Below are 15,588 nucleotides of genomic sequence, written 5' to 3' on the forward strand. Positions count from 1 at the left end.
TCCCCCGTCAGCTGTAATGCACATCTGGCCTCTGCACAGCATACTGTATCTTGCTGCACGTTGTACAATATGGTAGGTGACACGTTTGCACAAGCATCTGTGATACGTCGTCGTAGGTCCTGCAATGTTGGTGGAGGGGTCGCATACACCTGCTGTTTGATGTGACCTCACAGAAAGAAGTCCAATGGGGTCAGGTCAGGTGAGCGAGGAGGCCACTCCACAAGCCACCATACCCAATGACTTGTAGAAAGGTCTCCATGAGGTATCGCTTCACGTCCGCAGCCTTGTGATGTTTACACCTTCTAATCATAGCATTTCTGTATGCAAGTTGTGGATTCGTATTGACTTTATGCCTGACAACTTTGTAATTCACTTTTTCTCTCAATCTCGTTCCGTTTTCGAGATACAAATGCTAACTCGGTTGTTTTCCACCAGGTTGCGCTATAGATGGTTTCATTGCGTAGCGCATGGCTACTTTAATATACCTAGACACCACTTCTATGCTATAGCTGCCGCCGTTCTCAAGTTAATGGCGGTGGACAGGATATGGGTGGATAATCTTTATAAAAACACGAGCAGAAGGGAAATAACCGTCTGATCCATGTGAACAGAAAGCCAAAGTCCTTGCGGGGATGTAACAGTCAGTACTTGGGTGCCCGGCAGTGACAAAGTGATCGGCTGATCCCAGCATTGAAAATGAAGTGGTGTATGATGAGGTCTAGTAGAGCGATGGGCGCCATCTTGAAGAATACATAATATTCATGATTCATTTATAACAAAATTTGCTTAAAAGTGGGGGAGGGGGGGGCAAAATTCAGAAACTCTTCTGTGACAATCATTTATCATGTGACTGTTCGCTTTGGGGACTCGACAGCTGAGCATGCGACAACTGGTTTGAGAGGCTAAAAATACGCCTCTGTTCCTTCCCTATCCTTATCGCATATAAAAGTTATCAGTAGGGGGCGCGAGTGAGCCTGTCTAAGGTTTTTGAATCATTCGCATCATCATGAGGCATAATGGTTCATAGGGACAAACGCCGATGGCCCCATTGTAAGGATAGGCCCTTCATATTTGATGGGTGGCGCTGGGTCATACTCACTACTTGGTAAACTAAAAGCAATAGGTCAAAGGGGGGGTCTTCCTACATATGACTTTAGTTATGTTGGACAAGACCCAAAATCTTGGACCTCCATGCTGTTGAGAAGGACATGTAGGTCTTAGTAAATGATCAGTCTGACCGGAGGCACAGACTTGAGACGGCTCATGAATGGGACGTCAAAAATCGGAATATAACTTGCCTAACTAAGTTTAAGAGGATTTGTTATCCATTCTAGGGCGATACAAACTTTCATAAACGATTTTCAAACGGGGCGATATTCAAAATATTAAGTAATAGGGCCATTGGGAGCTAAAACTCACCAACCTTTGTATAAAAAGTGCCAATGTGCCTACTGGTGCCAGGGTTCCTAGGACTTGTGCCTACTGGCGCCAGGGTTCCTAGGACTTGTGCCTACTGGCGCCAGGGTTCCTAGGACTTGTGCCTACTGGCGCCAGGGTTCCTAGGACTTGTGCCTACTGGCGCCAGGGTTCCTAGGACTTGTGCCTACTGGCGCCAGGGTTCCTAGGACTTGTGCCTACTGGCGTCAGGGTTCCTAGGACTTGTGCCTACTGGCGTCAGGGTTCCTAGGACTTGTGCCTACTGGCGTCAGGGTTCCTAGGACTTGTGCCTACTGGCGTCAGGGTTCCTAGGACTTGTTATTGCCAGACGACCACTAAATGCAGAGTCACGGTGACACCTAAAACAGACAGCCCCGCGCCAAACACTGCGGGACGCCAACCCGGACGAAGATGTTTTTACAGCTGTCCCGACTCTGCCGGGTCTTCCACGCCTGCAACATTTAGGCATTAACTAACCCAAACCAAACTCTAGATATCACAAAACCATGAAATCCAGACAAAGGTATTGTCTTGGACCCCATAACACTGGATAAGGGATGGGCTATGTGCGCGACTATCCGCATACTGCACTTCAGACCCACTCATGGGACATCATCACACTTCAGACTTGGGACTCAGTTGAGCAACCTCCAGCCAGGTTACGACACACCGACCACCCTCAGGCTGCCCCCGTCACTCCCAGACGGCTCTTCTCGCTGACGCCTCAACTTTTCAAGATAAAACCTCCCCCCCCCACCCGTTTCTAAAAATCTCTGCTTCTGGTTCAGACAGATCAAAGATCAGACCCCGGCCGGGGTGCAGAGGTGCAAACACGGCCAGTCTGACGTCGGCCATGATAAACCTGTACATGTAAGGTTTCACACACTCGGCTTTTCGCTGGTTTGCCAGATTCGGCGCAGTGTATACAGTACAGTGGCAGCGCCGCAACGTCCGGGTCACATGCTGCAGTCAAATGACAGCATGTGACCGGCGCTTGTCGCGCTGCCATTGTACTGTATAAACTGCGGAAAGTCAGATGTGTGAACCCGGCCTTAATGAGAGGCTTGGTGGGTGTGACAATATTTCATGCAGTTTCCATTCAATTTGTACATTATTGATTCCTTTAAGAATAAAAGGCGCATTTTACCGTGAACAAAAGGTGAATCCGCTATGTACCATTATGGCCAAATTCGTTAAAAAGGATGAGGCAAGAGCAACAAGGGCGTGTAAACCCCCAAAACACAACGAGGGTCCATCCCCGCCACTCACTGCAAGAGGCAGACATAATTAGGGACCCAAAAAACTGATTTTCTTGCCGGACAGGATTCCTGCGATCCCCGGCTCCTCTGATGATTAGCTGGCCTGGTGTCACGTTACGGATTATGGTGGGTAGGAGGACGCTCCCGTCCGGTGGCCAAGGATTGCTGATGTGGTCACCGAACCAGAGGCCTCAATCAGGCCAGATTAGGTGGGTCCAGGCCATTGTGGCTCTTCTCACGGCATTGACCCAGGGAGTATATAGGTCATTTGACATTCACATTAGTGATTTCACGACATTGGAATTGGTATGTAAAGCCCTAGGTCAACGTCGATACAAGTGCTGGTTATAAGACTGACTAGCTCAGCCTACTTTAGTCCAGTCTGTTGAAGATCAGAGCTCTGACTGCTTAGGCCACATCCCGAATCTCTGCACTAGGAAAAAACACTGTAAAAATGAACATACAAGTCTCACAAAACCCGATGACCACAGTACATGCAGCACCAGGGAGGTAAAGCTGAGGAATACACCTTATGTCCTCATTCCTGAGCACACCAACAGATTCCGGTCACCTGACCTTGTATAACAGTGTCTTGCTTTGCTGCTGCGCTGCAACCTCACCACCGACATTTGTCACTGTCCTCTAGAGCCAGATAAGTTACATATGTGCATAATCTGGACGCCCGGTCACTAAATGTAATTCCCTGTGAATAATTATATCCAGAAGGCTATGCTGGTCCGTTATTTGTACGGTGCAGCCCACATGATGTACAAGTTGGATTTATACGGCATTGGAGCAGATTGAGGTCATGGTTTCGGATTTGCACCAGCCCGGTTGTACCATTCAGGCCTCTTCCAGACCTGAGTCAATGTTTGCAAATATGGCTTATATCCATCTAGAGACCAGGGGCACCGATAATCACCCCCCCTCCAAAAATCCACTGGCTCATTCTCTCAACCACCAACTCGTCTATTGCCACATGAACCTCCTACCCCAAAAACTAAGCAAATGTTACAACTTTTCCCTATGGCACCGCAGTTGTGCGATCTTACAAAACACTTTTTTTCTTCCAGTGACAGTTGTAATCCATCTTATGCCTGCTCATATAGCAGCCTTTTCCGCCAAGTGTCAATGGGCAACTGTGTCCCCCCCAAAGGCCAAAAAGACACGTCATTGAGTTACTGTCTCCCACATAACAAAAAGAAATGTCATCCGGCTGTGTCCCCCAAAGCTAAACAGACATGACAACGGGCTACTGTGTCCCACAAAGGCCAAAAAGTCACGTCATTGGACTACTGTGTCCCACAAAAGCTAAAAAGACATATCATCGATCTACGGTGTCCCCCAAATGCCAAAAAGACATATCATTGGGCTACTGAGTCATCCAAAAGACGTCATCAGGCTACCATGTCCCACAAAAGCCAAAAAGACACGTCATTGGGCTACGGTGTCCCCCAAAGGCCAAAAAGATATGTCAATGGGTTACAGTGTCCCTCAAAGGCCAACAATACATGTCATTGGGCTACTGTGTCCCCCAAATGCAAAAAAAAAACATGTCAATGGGTTACCGTGTCACCCACATAAAAAGAAATGTCATCGGGCTACTGTGTCACCCCAAAGCCAAACAGACACGACAACGGGCTACTGTGTCCCACAAGATCCAAAAAGACACGTCATCGGTCTACGGTGTCCCCCAAAAAGACACGTCATTGGGTTACTGTTTCTCCCACATAACAAAAAGAAATGTCATCCGGCTACTGTGTACCCAAGCTAAACAGACATGAGAACGGGCTACTGTGTCCCACAAAAGCTAAAAAGACACGTCATTGGGCTACGGTGTCTCCCAAAGGCCAAAAAGACATGTCAAGGGGTTACCGTGTCACCCACATAACAAAAAAATGTCATCGGGCTACTGTGTCAGCCCAAAGCCAAACAGACACGACAACGGGCTACTGTGTCCCACAAAAGCCAAAGAGACACGTCATTGGGCTACTGTGTCCCCCAAATGCAAAAAAGACATATCATTGGGCTACTGTGTCACCCAAAAGATGTCATTGGGCTACTGTGTCATCCAAAATACGTCATCAGGCTACTGTGTCCCACAAAGGCCAAAAAGACACGTTATTGGGCTACTGTGTCACCCAAAATATGTCATCAGGCTACAGTGTCCCACAAAAGACAAAAAGACAGGTCATCAGGCTACAGTGTCCCTCAAAGGCCAAAAAGACAGGTCATTGGGCTACTGTTACACCTAAAGGCCAAACAGACAAGAGATCGGGCTACTGTGTCCCCCCCAAAAGTCAAAAGGACAAGATGCATATCTAAGGAATAAACATTTGGGTTTTTTGCATGCGGTAGGCACCACAACACCAATAGTAGTGGCGGGGCAGGTATACCAACTTCTGGAAGGCTTGTTGCCGCCGTGGCACGCGGGATCCTTACTGCCCCATTCCGTGGGTAACGCCGTGAGCATTCTCTGAGGGGGCGCCTCGTCACAGCTGGACGTGATCACCATCGAGGTGCTTCCCAGTAGTCCCTGCGGCACCAGTAGTCAGAGCAGGGAACACAAGTTGTCAGCAAACAAAATTAAAAGGGGGAGGGGGACAAAAAAAAAATATAAAAATAAAAGGGGGGAGGGGGTTAAAGATCCGGGAATTGTCAGAAATCCATATCATCCAGGGGTGAATATAAAATAACTCCAGGGGCTCAGAGGGGGTCTCCGGCCATGGCGGCTGCTCGCTGTAATCCAGTCATGGAGGAGGTCCAGGCTCCGGCCTTATCTCTGGGGCAGCAGCATGCTGCGGGCCGCTCCCGGGGGCCGCCAGGCCGGGGCGGGGTGACGGCGGCTCATGGAAGGTCACGTCCGGGAGACTGGGCCGCGCACACACCGGAGGCTGAGCGGCTGCCGTCCGTCCGTCCCGGGATGGCTCCTCTGGAAACTCTTGCGCTCGCCCAGGTCTGGGGCTCCACACCCTGGGATGTACCACTGCAGCCACCAGCGAGGGGGGAGGGGTGGGGGAGGCGCGTCAGACAATAATAGGTGACTTCCTCAGGCCCGGCCCTGTCCGCTGCTGCTGCTGCTGCCGCCGCCTCCCTGCAGCGGGCTGAGTGTGAGCGCCCCGGCCACCGCCGCACACCATTTATAGTAACGTAAGCAGATCTGTGTCAGGAGGGCGCGCTCCCGCCGTGCGCGGCCCCGCCGCTTCCGTTTCAAAACGGGCGGGAAACAAAAAAAAAAAAAAACCCGCCCGCCTGGCCGGCCCTCCTCCCCGCGCTCCGTCTATCTGTCAGCGCGGCCCGCCGGCTGTGAGGCGCAGGAGCAGCGGCCCCGCTCCGCGGCTGTGAGAGCAGGCGGCTGCCACCGCCGACAACACGACATTGTGGGTGCAGGAGCTTCCGCAGCTTCCCCTGGCTGAGCGCCGCTCTGCGCGCCGGCTGTGTGGGCGGCGAGGAGGAGGAGGAGGAGGGCTGTGCTCTAAACTGACAGAGACATGTTTGATTCTGCTGAGTCACCCGCCCGTCTCTGAGGCGCTCGGCGGACGTGTCCAACTGCGGGCGGGCGGCAGGGCGGGAGCGTGCGCGGGGGGGATCGCCAGCACTGCCCCAAGCTGCACCAACGCCTTAGCAACAAGGCGCCGATTGGCTGGCGCGCACAGCGGGAACAGGAGAGGGTCGCCTGCCATTGGCGGAGGAGTCTGGCTGACGAGAGCCGATTGGCTGCTTTCACAGGGACTCCGTGAAGCAGCTGATAAAGCAGCAAGTGAAACAGGCGCAACCATGGGGGAGTTTATAGGAGAGAGGCGAATCTGACGGTGTAATGTACAAGCACCCGCACTGGCAGGACGGGGGGCACCCTGCAACCCCCACACTGACAGGACAGGGGGGCGCCCTGCAACCCCCACACTGACAGGACAGGGGGGCGCCCTGCAACCCCCACACTGACAGGACAGGGGGGCGCCCTGCAACCACCATACACACCGACAGGACGGGGGGCACCCTGCAACCACCATACACACTGACAGGTCGGGGGGCACCCTGCAACCCCCATACACACTGTCAGGACAGGGAGCACCCACAGTGACAGGACAGGGGGCACCCACACTGACAGGACAGGGGGCACCCTGCAACCCCCACACTGACAGGGGGACACCCACACACTGACAGGACAGGGGGGCACCCTGCAACCCCCATACACACTGACAGGCCGGGCACACACACACACACACTACTGACAGGCCGGGGGGACACACACTACTGACAGGCCGGGGGGGGGCACACACACACTACTGACAGGCCGGGGGGGGGGCACACACACACTACTGACAGGCCGGGGGGGGGCACACACACACTACTGACAGGCCGGGGGGGCACACACACACTACTGACAGGCCGGGGGGGCACACACACACTACTGACAGGCCGGGGGGGCACACACACACTACTGACAGGCCGGGGGGGCACACACACACTACTGACAGGCCGGGGGGGCACACACACACTACTGACAGGCCGGGGGGGCACACACACACTACTGACAGGCCGGGGGGGCACACACACACTACTGACAGGCCGGGGGGGCACACACACACTACTGACAGGCCGGGGGGGCACACACACACTACTGACAGGCCGGGGGGGCACACACACACTACTGACAGGCCGGGGGGGCACACACACACTACTGACAGGCCGGGGGGCACCCTGCGACCCGCAGACACACTGACAGGACAGGGGGGCGCAGACACACTGACAGGACAGGGGGGCGCAGACACACTGACAGGACAGGGGGCACCCTGCAACCACCATACACACTGTCAGGACGTGGTGGTGGGGGGCAAACTGTACCACCCCACACTGCCAGGACAGGTGGCAAACTGTACCACCTCATATTGCCAGGACAGGGGGCACCTACACCCCTCCATACACACTGCCAGGACAGGGGGGGCACCTACACCCCCCTTACAAACTGCAAGGACAGGGAGCACCTACACTCTCCATGCACAATGCCAGGGCCGGACAGGGGGCATACACCCTCCATACACTGCCAGAACAAGGGACACCTACAACCACCCCCCCTCCCCATATACACTGCCAGGACAGGGGGCACCTACAACACCACCCCCCCCCCCCATATGATATACACTGCCAGGACAGGGGGCACCTACACACTGCCAGGACAGGGGGCATTTACACCCCCCCATACACACTGTCAGAACAGGGGACACCTACACTGCTCCATACACACTGCCAGGACAGGGGGGCACCTACAGCCTCCCATATACACTGCCAGGACAGGGGGGCACCTACAGCCTCCCATATACACTGCCAGGACAGGGGGGCACCTACAGCCTCCCATATACACTGCCAGGACAGGGGGGCACCTACAGCCTCCCATATACACTGCCAGGACAGGGGGGCACCTACAGCCTCCCATATACACTGCCAGGACAGGGGGGCACCTACAGCCTCCCATATACACTGCCAGGACAGGGGGGCACCTACAGCCTCCCATATACACTGCCAGGACAGGGGGGCACCTACAGCCTCCCATATACACTGCCAGGACAGGGGGGCACCTACAGCCTCCCATATACACTGCCAGGACAGGGGGGCACCTACAGCCTCCCATATACACTGCCAGGACAGGGGGGCACCTACAGCCTCCCATATACACTGCCAGGACAGGGGGGCACCTACAGCCTCCCATATACACTGCCAGGACAGGGGGGCACCTACAGCCTCCCATATACACTGCCAGGACAGGGGGGCACCTACAGCCTCCCATATACACTGCCAGGACAGGGGGGCACCTACAGCCTCCCATATACACTGCCAGGACAGGGGGGCACCTACAGCCTCCCATATACACTGCCAGGACAGGGGGGCACCTACAGCCTCCCATATACACTGCCAGGACAGGGGGGCACCTACAGCCTCCCATATACACTGCCAGGACAGGGGGGCACCTACAGCCTCCCATATACACTGCCAGGACAGGGGGGCACCTACAGCCTCCCATATACACTGCCAGGACAGGGGGGCACCTACAGCCTCCCATATACACTGCCAGGACAGGGGGGCACCTACAGCCTCCCATATACACTGCCAGGACAGGGGGGCACCTACAGCCTCCCATATACACTGCCAGGACAGGGGGGCACCTACAGCCTCCCATACACACTGCCAGGACAGGGGGGCACCTACAGCCTCCCATACACACTGCCAGGACAGGGGGGCACCTACAGCCTCCCATATACACTGCCAGGACAGGGGGGCACCTACAGCCTCCCATACACACTGCCAGGACAGGGGGGCACCTACAGCCTCCCATACACACTGCCAGGACAGGGGGGCACCTACAGCCTCCCATACACACTGCCAGGACAGGGGGGCACCTACAGCCTCCCATACACACTGCCAGGACAGGGGGGCACCTACAGCCTCCCATATACACTGCCAGGACAGGGGGGCACCTACAGCCTCCCATATACACTGCCAGGACAGGGGGGCACCTACAGCCTCCCATACACACTGCCAGGACAGGGGGGCACCTACAGCCTCCCATACACACTGCCAGGACAGGGGGGCACCTACAGCCTCCCATACACACTGCCAGGACAGGGACCAGCTTCACCCCCCATACACACTGCCAGGACAGGGGGGCACCTACAGCCTCCCATACACACTGCCAGGACAGGGGGGCACCTACAGCCTCCCATACACACTGCCAGGACAGGGACCAGCTTCACCCCCCATACACACTGCCAGGACCAGGGAGCACTTCAAACTGCCAGGACAGGGGGCATCAACAACCCCCCCATATAGCACCCTGCAACCCCTATCATACATAGTGTCAGGACAGGGGGCACCCTGCAACCACCATATACAGTGTCAGGACAGGGGGCACCCTGCACCCCATAAACTGAATCTCTCACTATCATGCCAGAGGACGACGCCCAACTTCAAAACTGCAAGGACAGTGGGCACACACTGCACACCATCACTACTATACCAGAAAAATGAAAGCACTGGGGCACACTGCACCCCTTCACTGCCAGTATTTATACACTGCCAGGACACATTATTTACTGTACATGCATAGGGTTTTCCCACAAAGTTCATTTAAATCAATAGCCGTTTCTGTGCGGAGATAATCTTATACACATGTCCCTGCTGTGTACTGTGTAATGGTCGTGTCTGACCGTACAGGGACATGGTATGATCATACCACATCTCCTGGGCGCAGTATGAGCCCGCGGCCCAGAGTGCACCCGCATCCACATGTAAGCACAACACTGAAATGTGACAAACCAACTAGAAGTCAATGGGATCCTCCAGGATTTGTAGTTTGTCATGAAGCCATGACACTGGTGTGAGCATAGCCTAAAAGAGCAAAGTGGGCCAAAACCAACAAATCGTGCAGAACTAGGCAAAAAATGTATAAACAAAATTCCTGATAGAGGTCGGCGGGAAAGAAGAGTCAGGAGTTTTAGATTTCAATGCCTAATGCTTCTGATTGGGAGTAACAACCCCCCCCCCTTCCTCGACAGTGCCTCTCCTTCCATTGAGAATGAATGCACGCTCAGCACAGCAGAGCATGCATGTGTCGGACAGGATAGCTGTCCGGGGAATAAGCGTTCAGGAGTATGGGATTCTGTAACATGTAGGCGACTGACCAGACACCTGTAGGCATCTGGCCTATTGTCACCGTGTTCCGTAAAGTCCACACTTTCTAGGGAGGTAAGCTCAGGACGCACAGAAGACCCACCTGGTCCAACTCTCAGGTCAAACTATCCCGTGATGGGATGGGAAATTAGAGGATCTGCCAAACTCTTCAAAGAAAGACACCACCACCCCACCTAAACAAAACAAAAAATGGCACTCACCAGATCCCAAATAATTACAGTTGGCAAGAGCTAATGGTGGATGGGCTCTCACACAGAGATCTGCATAGCTCTCAGGTCCCTCGCCGCTCCAATTGCATTGCACTTAAGCTCTCAAACAGATTGGGTATCAGTATCACTCCACGAGGGTGATACTGCTTCCAGCCACCAGGGGGAGCCAACCGCTGTAGAACGCAGGGGGACCTGACAGTGACGCAGATTTGTATGTGAGAGCCCATTCACTTACCAGCTGTAATTGTTTGGTGTCTGGAAGTGCAATTCTTTTAGCAACCCCTTTAAGTACTGAGCACCCGAGCATGGTAGTGCCCGCTCATCACTAGTTACCAGTACTGAGCACTCGAGCATGGTAGTGCCCGCTCATCACTAGTTACCAGTACCGAGCACCCGAGCATGGTAGTGCCCGCTCATCACTAGTTACCAGTACTGAGCACTCGAGCATGGTAGTGCCCGCTCATCACTAGTTACCAGTACTGAGCACCTGAGCATGGTAGTGCCCACTCATCACTAGTTACCAGTACTGAGCACCCGAGCATGGTAGTGCCCGCTCATCACTAGTTACCAGTACTGAGCACCTGAGCATGGTAGTGCCCGCTCATCACTAGTTACCAGTACTGAGCACCCGAGCATGGTAGTGCCCGCTCATCACTAGTTACCAGTACAGAGCACCCGAGCATGGTAGTGCCCGCTCATCACTAGTTACCAGTACAGAGCACCCGAGCATGGTAGTGCCCGCTCATCACTAGTTATCAGTACTGAGCACCCAAGCATGGTAGTGCCCGCTCATCACTAGTTACCAGTACTGAGCACCCGAGCATGGTAGTGCCCGCTCATCACTAGTTATCAGTACTGAGCACCCAAGCATGGTAGTGCCCGCTCATCACTAGTTACCAGTACAGAGCACCTGAGCATGGTAGTGCCCGCTCATCACTAGTTACCAGTACAGAGCACCCGAGCATGCCACAATTTACCACTTATTAGGGTCACAGGCCAGATACTAGAGCGGTGATAGACCGGACTCTGGCCATAGTGAGGCCTGGTCTAAAAGTATTTGGGTGTCACTATTGACACTTTTGTTGTGAAAGTGTCAAAACTTTTATCAACTTTTTTTTTTTTTCAGGCCAACAACACAAAATTTGATCTGCCATGTAAAAAAAAAACTAAAATAAAACCAGACAGACCCTGCCATATGCAACTCTGATTGGATTTCTACAGTCCGAACACACAGAGGGAGCTCCAGTGGAATAGATGCTGTGTGGATCAGTGTCATTTCCAGTCCATAGAGCTGCCTTATGTAAACAGCCTCTGCCCCGAATAATAGGAGGCAGACCCCCGCGACTCACTGACAGTGCACCCATCTCCGACACCGCCAACAACTTGTTTCACTCTTTTACAATAGTTACTAAGTGTCAAGATGTAAAGCATCACCGGCCCATATAACAGAGTCCATTCCCCATTCTCTGCTGCAATCACACCAGTGCCATTTTATCGTTATCCAAAATGCCGCCACGTAGGAGAAGTCTGAAGGGGGAGAGGGCTAATGACACAATGCAGAAAGCGACTTATATTTAACTGTACTCTCTGCCCCTTTAAATATGGGACCCCTTCCCCCCCCAAAAAAAAAAACCAATTCTGCTGTATACACATCCACTTTAAAGATGATGCAAGCCCGGCACAACACACCAGTTCAGCGAGTTGCAGCAGCACGCCCCCCCTCTCCTCACTGCAGAGAATGCAACCCCAAAAATCCAAAACAATACAAAGAAATTAAAAAGAAATTAAAAGGGGGGGGGTTTAGGACCCTCCTCGACCAACAAGCAGCATGCACAGATCCTGACGGGCCCGCCTGAAGCCCTGGGTGCTTTGCAGTGTACCTGACAGCTGCAGGTCACCAGTCCACTTCCCACTAACCGCCGGAGCAAAAAGGGGGGAGGATGCATGGAACTAAGCTTCTCCCCGGCACGGCAGGGGTTGACAAAATAAAGCATCACTACTCCCCCCCCCTCTCTTTTTTTTTTCCATCCTACAAGACACAGTAGCATTCCCAGTGACAGAGGGGGCTGTGTAAAAAAAGAAAAAAAAAAAATGGCAGTTCCTTCTATAATTAGATTTCATCAAGGTTTGGGGGGGAGGGGAGTCATATTTCGTACAGCAGGTTGTACCCCACTCCTCCCCCCTTTTTATTTTGCACGGGGATAACTGCTCCATGTGCGCACGCAGCGCTATCAATCAGCCTTTTGTAAGTATCACAGATTCCCCGAGCAGAAGGGCACAAATGTTCCCGTGCATGCCTCTGCAGACTCACCTCTAACATTTCCTCTGCTATGGTAACAGGCTCCCTATTGGCTGCCACAAATGCTACTTGCAGCCAATCCCGGGAGCGGCTCTGCGGTGATGCATGTTGCTAGGTTATATATGATGCAGTGAATGATTATGCCCAAACAAAGAGAGAAACCGGAGCAGTTCAGGCTCTCTCCAAAAATACCCCCCCCCCCCCTCTCCAACCCCCCCACCCTTTTTTTTTTTTTTTTCAAAGCCGCTCTTCCTTCCAGGAACATGCGGATATAAATAACGCACTGCTGCAGTTACCAATCCCGATCCGAAACTGATATCCGGACGAATCAGGGGTGCACCCCCCAAAAAAAAACCCCCAAAAAAACTACAAGTGCTCTCAGATCCAATGTCCTCTCCCATCAGCCATAAAACCGGGCTGAGCACGTGGAGTGGAACTTTGCTGCAAAATGCGCTGCAACTACATCTATTTCCAGCAGCAGCAGCAGCAGCCCTCCGCAGCGCTCCCCTCCTTAACTCCTTCCCTGCCGCCTGCGCTGCACAGCAGAACTGCCGGCTATTATTCCCTAGTAACAGGGAACGTGTGAGGACTTCCTGCTCTGCCTCCATACAGTGTGCGCAGCGCACAGCAACCAGTGCAAGGGGCCCAGCGCTAAACACCGCGCATGGGGAGGGATCCAGCAATGCAATGCCGGCGGTACAATCAGGCTGTATAGCCGGGCCCCGACACCGGCAGATGGCATGTCCTAACACCTCCAGCATGCCCTGCATGAGGGGGGGGTTCTGGTGTGGTCACTGATGCCCTGACACATGGGGGGGGGGGGTCTGGTGTGGTCACTGATGTCCTGACACATGAGGGGGGGGTCTGGTGTGGTCACTATTGTCCTGACACATGAGGGGGGGGGGGGGTCTGGTGTGGTCACTATTGTCCTGACACATGAGGGGGGGGGGGGGGGTCTGGTGTGGTCACTGATGTCCTGACACATATGGGGGGGGGGGGTCTGGTGTGGTCACTGATGTCCTGACACATGGGGGGGGGTGTCTGGTGTGGTCACTGATGTCCCGACACATGGGGGGGGTCTGGTGTGGTCACTGATGTCCTGACACATGGGGGGGGTCTGGTATGGTCACTGATGTCCTGACACATGGGGGGGGGTCTGGTGTGGTCACTGATGTCCTGACACATGAGGGGGGGGGGGGGGGTCTGGTGTGGTCACTGATGTCCCGACACATGGGGGGGGTCTGGTGTGGTCACTGATGTCCCGACACATGGGGGGGGTCTGGTGTGGTCACTGATGTCCTGACACATGGGGGGGGTCTGGTGTGGTCACTGATGTCCTGACACATGGGGGGGGGGTCTGGTGTGGTCACTGATGTCCTGACACATGGGGGGGGTGTCTGGTGTGGTCACTGATGTCCCGACACATGGGGGGTGGTCTGGTGTGGTCACTGATGTCCTGACACATGGGGGGGGTCTGGTGTGGTCACTGATGTCCTGACACATGGGGGGGGTCTGGTGTGGTCACTGATGTCCTGACACATGAGGGGGGGGGGGGGGTCTGGTGTGGTCACTGATGTCCCGACACATGGGGGGGGTCTGGTGTGGTCACTGATGTCCCGACACATGGGGGGGGTCTGGTGTGGTCACTGATGTCCTGACACATGGGGGGGGTCTGGTGTGGTCACTGATGTCCTGACACATGGGGGGGGGGTCTGGTGTGGTCACTGATGTCCTGACACATGGGGGGGGTGTCTGGTGTGGTCACTGATGTCCCGACACATGGGGGGGGGTCTGGTGTGGTCACTGATGTCCTGACACATGGGGGGGGTCTGGTGTGGTCACTGATGTCCTGACACATGGGGGGGGGTCTGGTGTGGTCACTGATGTCCTGACACATGGGGGGGGGTGTCTGGTGTGGTCACTGATGTCCTGACACATGGGGGGGGGGTCTGGTGTGGTCACTGATGTCCTGACACATGGGGGGGGGGTCTGGTGTGGTCACTGATGTCCTGACACATATGGGGGGGTCTGGTGTGGTCACTGATGTCCTGACACATATGGGGGGGGGGTCTGGTGTGGTCACTGGTGTCCTGACACATGGGGGGGGGGTCTGGTGTGGTCACTGGTGTCCTGACACATGGGGGGGGGGTCTGGTGTGGTCACTGATATTCTGACACAAGAGGGGGGGGGTCTGGTGTGGTCACTGATGTCCTGACACATGGGGGGGGGGGTCTGGTGTGGTCACTGATGTCCTGACACATGAGGGGGGGGGTCTGGTGTGGTCACCATTGTCCAGACACATGGGGGGATGGGGGGGTCTGGTGTGGTCACTGATGTCCTGACACATGGGGGGGTCTGGTGTGGTCACTGATGTCCTGAGACATGGGGGGGGTCTGGTGTGGCCACTGATGTCCTGAGACATGGGGGGGGTCTGGTGTGGTCACTGATGTCCTGACATGGGGGGAGGCGTGTATGTATTCTGACTAATGTCAGGGATGCTAGAAATACTACAAAATTGAAGCTGAAAAACTACAGGGGACAGGGTGGCTATTTCTTGTACAGGGACCAGCAAGGATAAAAAGGAATTTAGCAAAAACATGGATATAATATATAATAAAAATGCATAAGATATAAACCAGTAAATAAGCAAGGCGTGCAGGCAAAAGGAATACAAAGAATGGCTGGATATCATATATAT

At 54.2% G+C, this 15,588-nt stretch overlaps 1 protein-coding gene across 3 annotated transcripts in view; it reads right to left on the reverse strand.

Annotated features, from left to right (window-relative positions):
* LOC142255967 (dual specificity tyrosine-phosphorylation-regulated kinase 1B-like) overlaps nt 1–15,588 on the reverse strand; it is a 100,075-nt gene that overhangs the window by 69,854 nt on the left and 14,633 nt on the right. The window contains exon 1 of one of the 3 annotated variants that reach the window (XM_075327431.1): nt 5,097–6,187. The exons of 1 other annotated variant lie outside the window; for it this stretch is intronic. In XM_075327431.1, coding sequence (XP_075183546.1) covers nt 5,097–5,211 — 115 coding nt within the window. In that variant the 5' untranslated portion in view covers nt 5,212–6,187. Of the gene's footprint in view, nt 1–5,092; nt 6,188–15,588 lie in introns of those variants that run through there. One more of the 3 variants, XM_075327434.1, reaches the window with a different exon arrangement.

The sequence above is a fragment of the Anomaloglossus baeobatrachus genome, chromosome 11 (assembly GCF_048569485.1).
Source record: "Anomaloglossus baeobatrachus isolate aAnoBae1 chromosome 11, aAnoBae1.hap1, whole genome shotgun sequence".
Lineage (NCBI taxonomy): Eukaryota > Metazoa > Chordata > Amphibia > Anura > Aromobatidae > Anomaloglossus > Anomaloglossus baeobatrachus.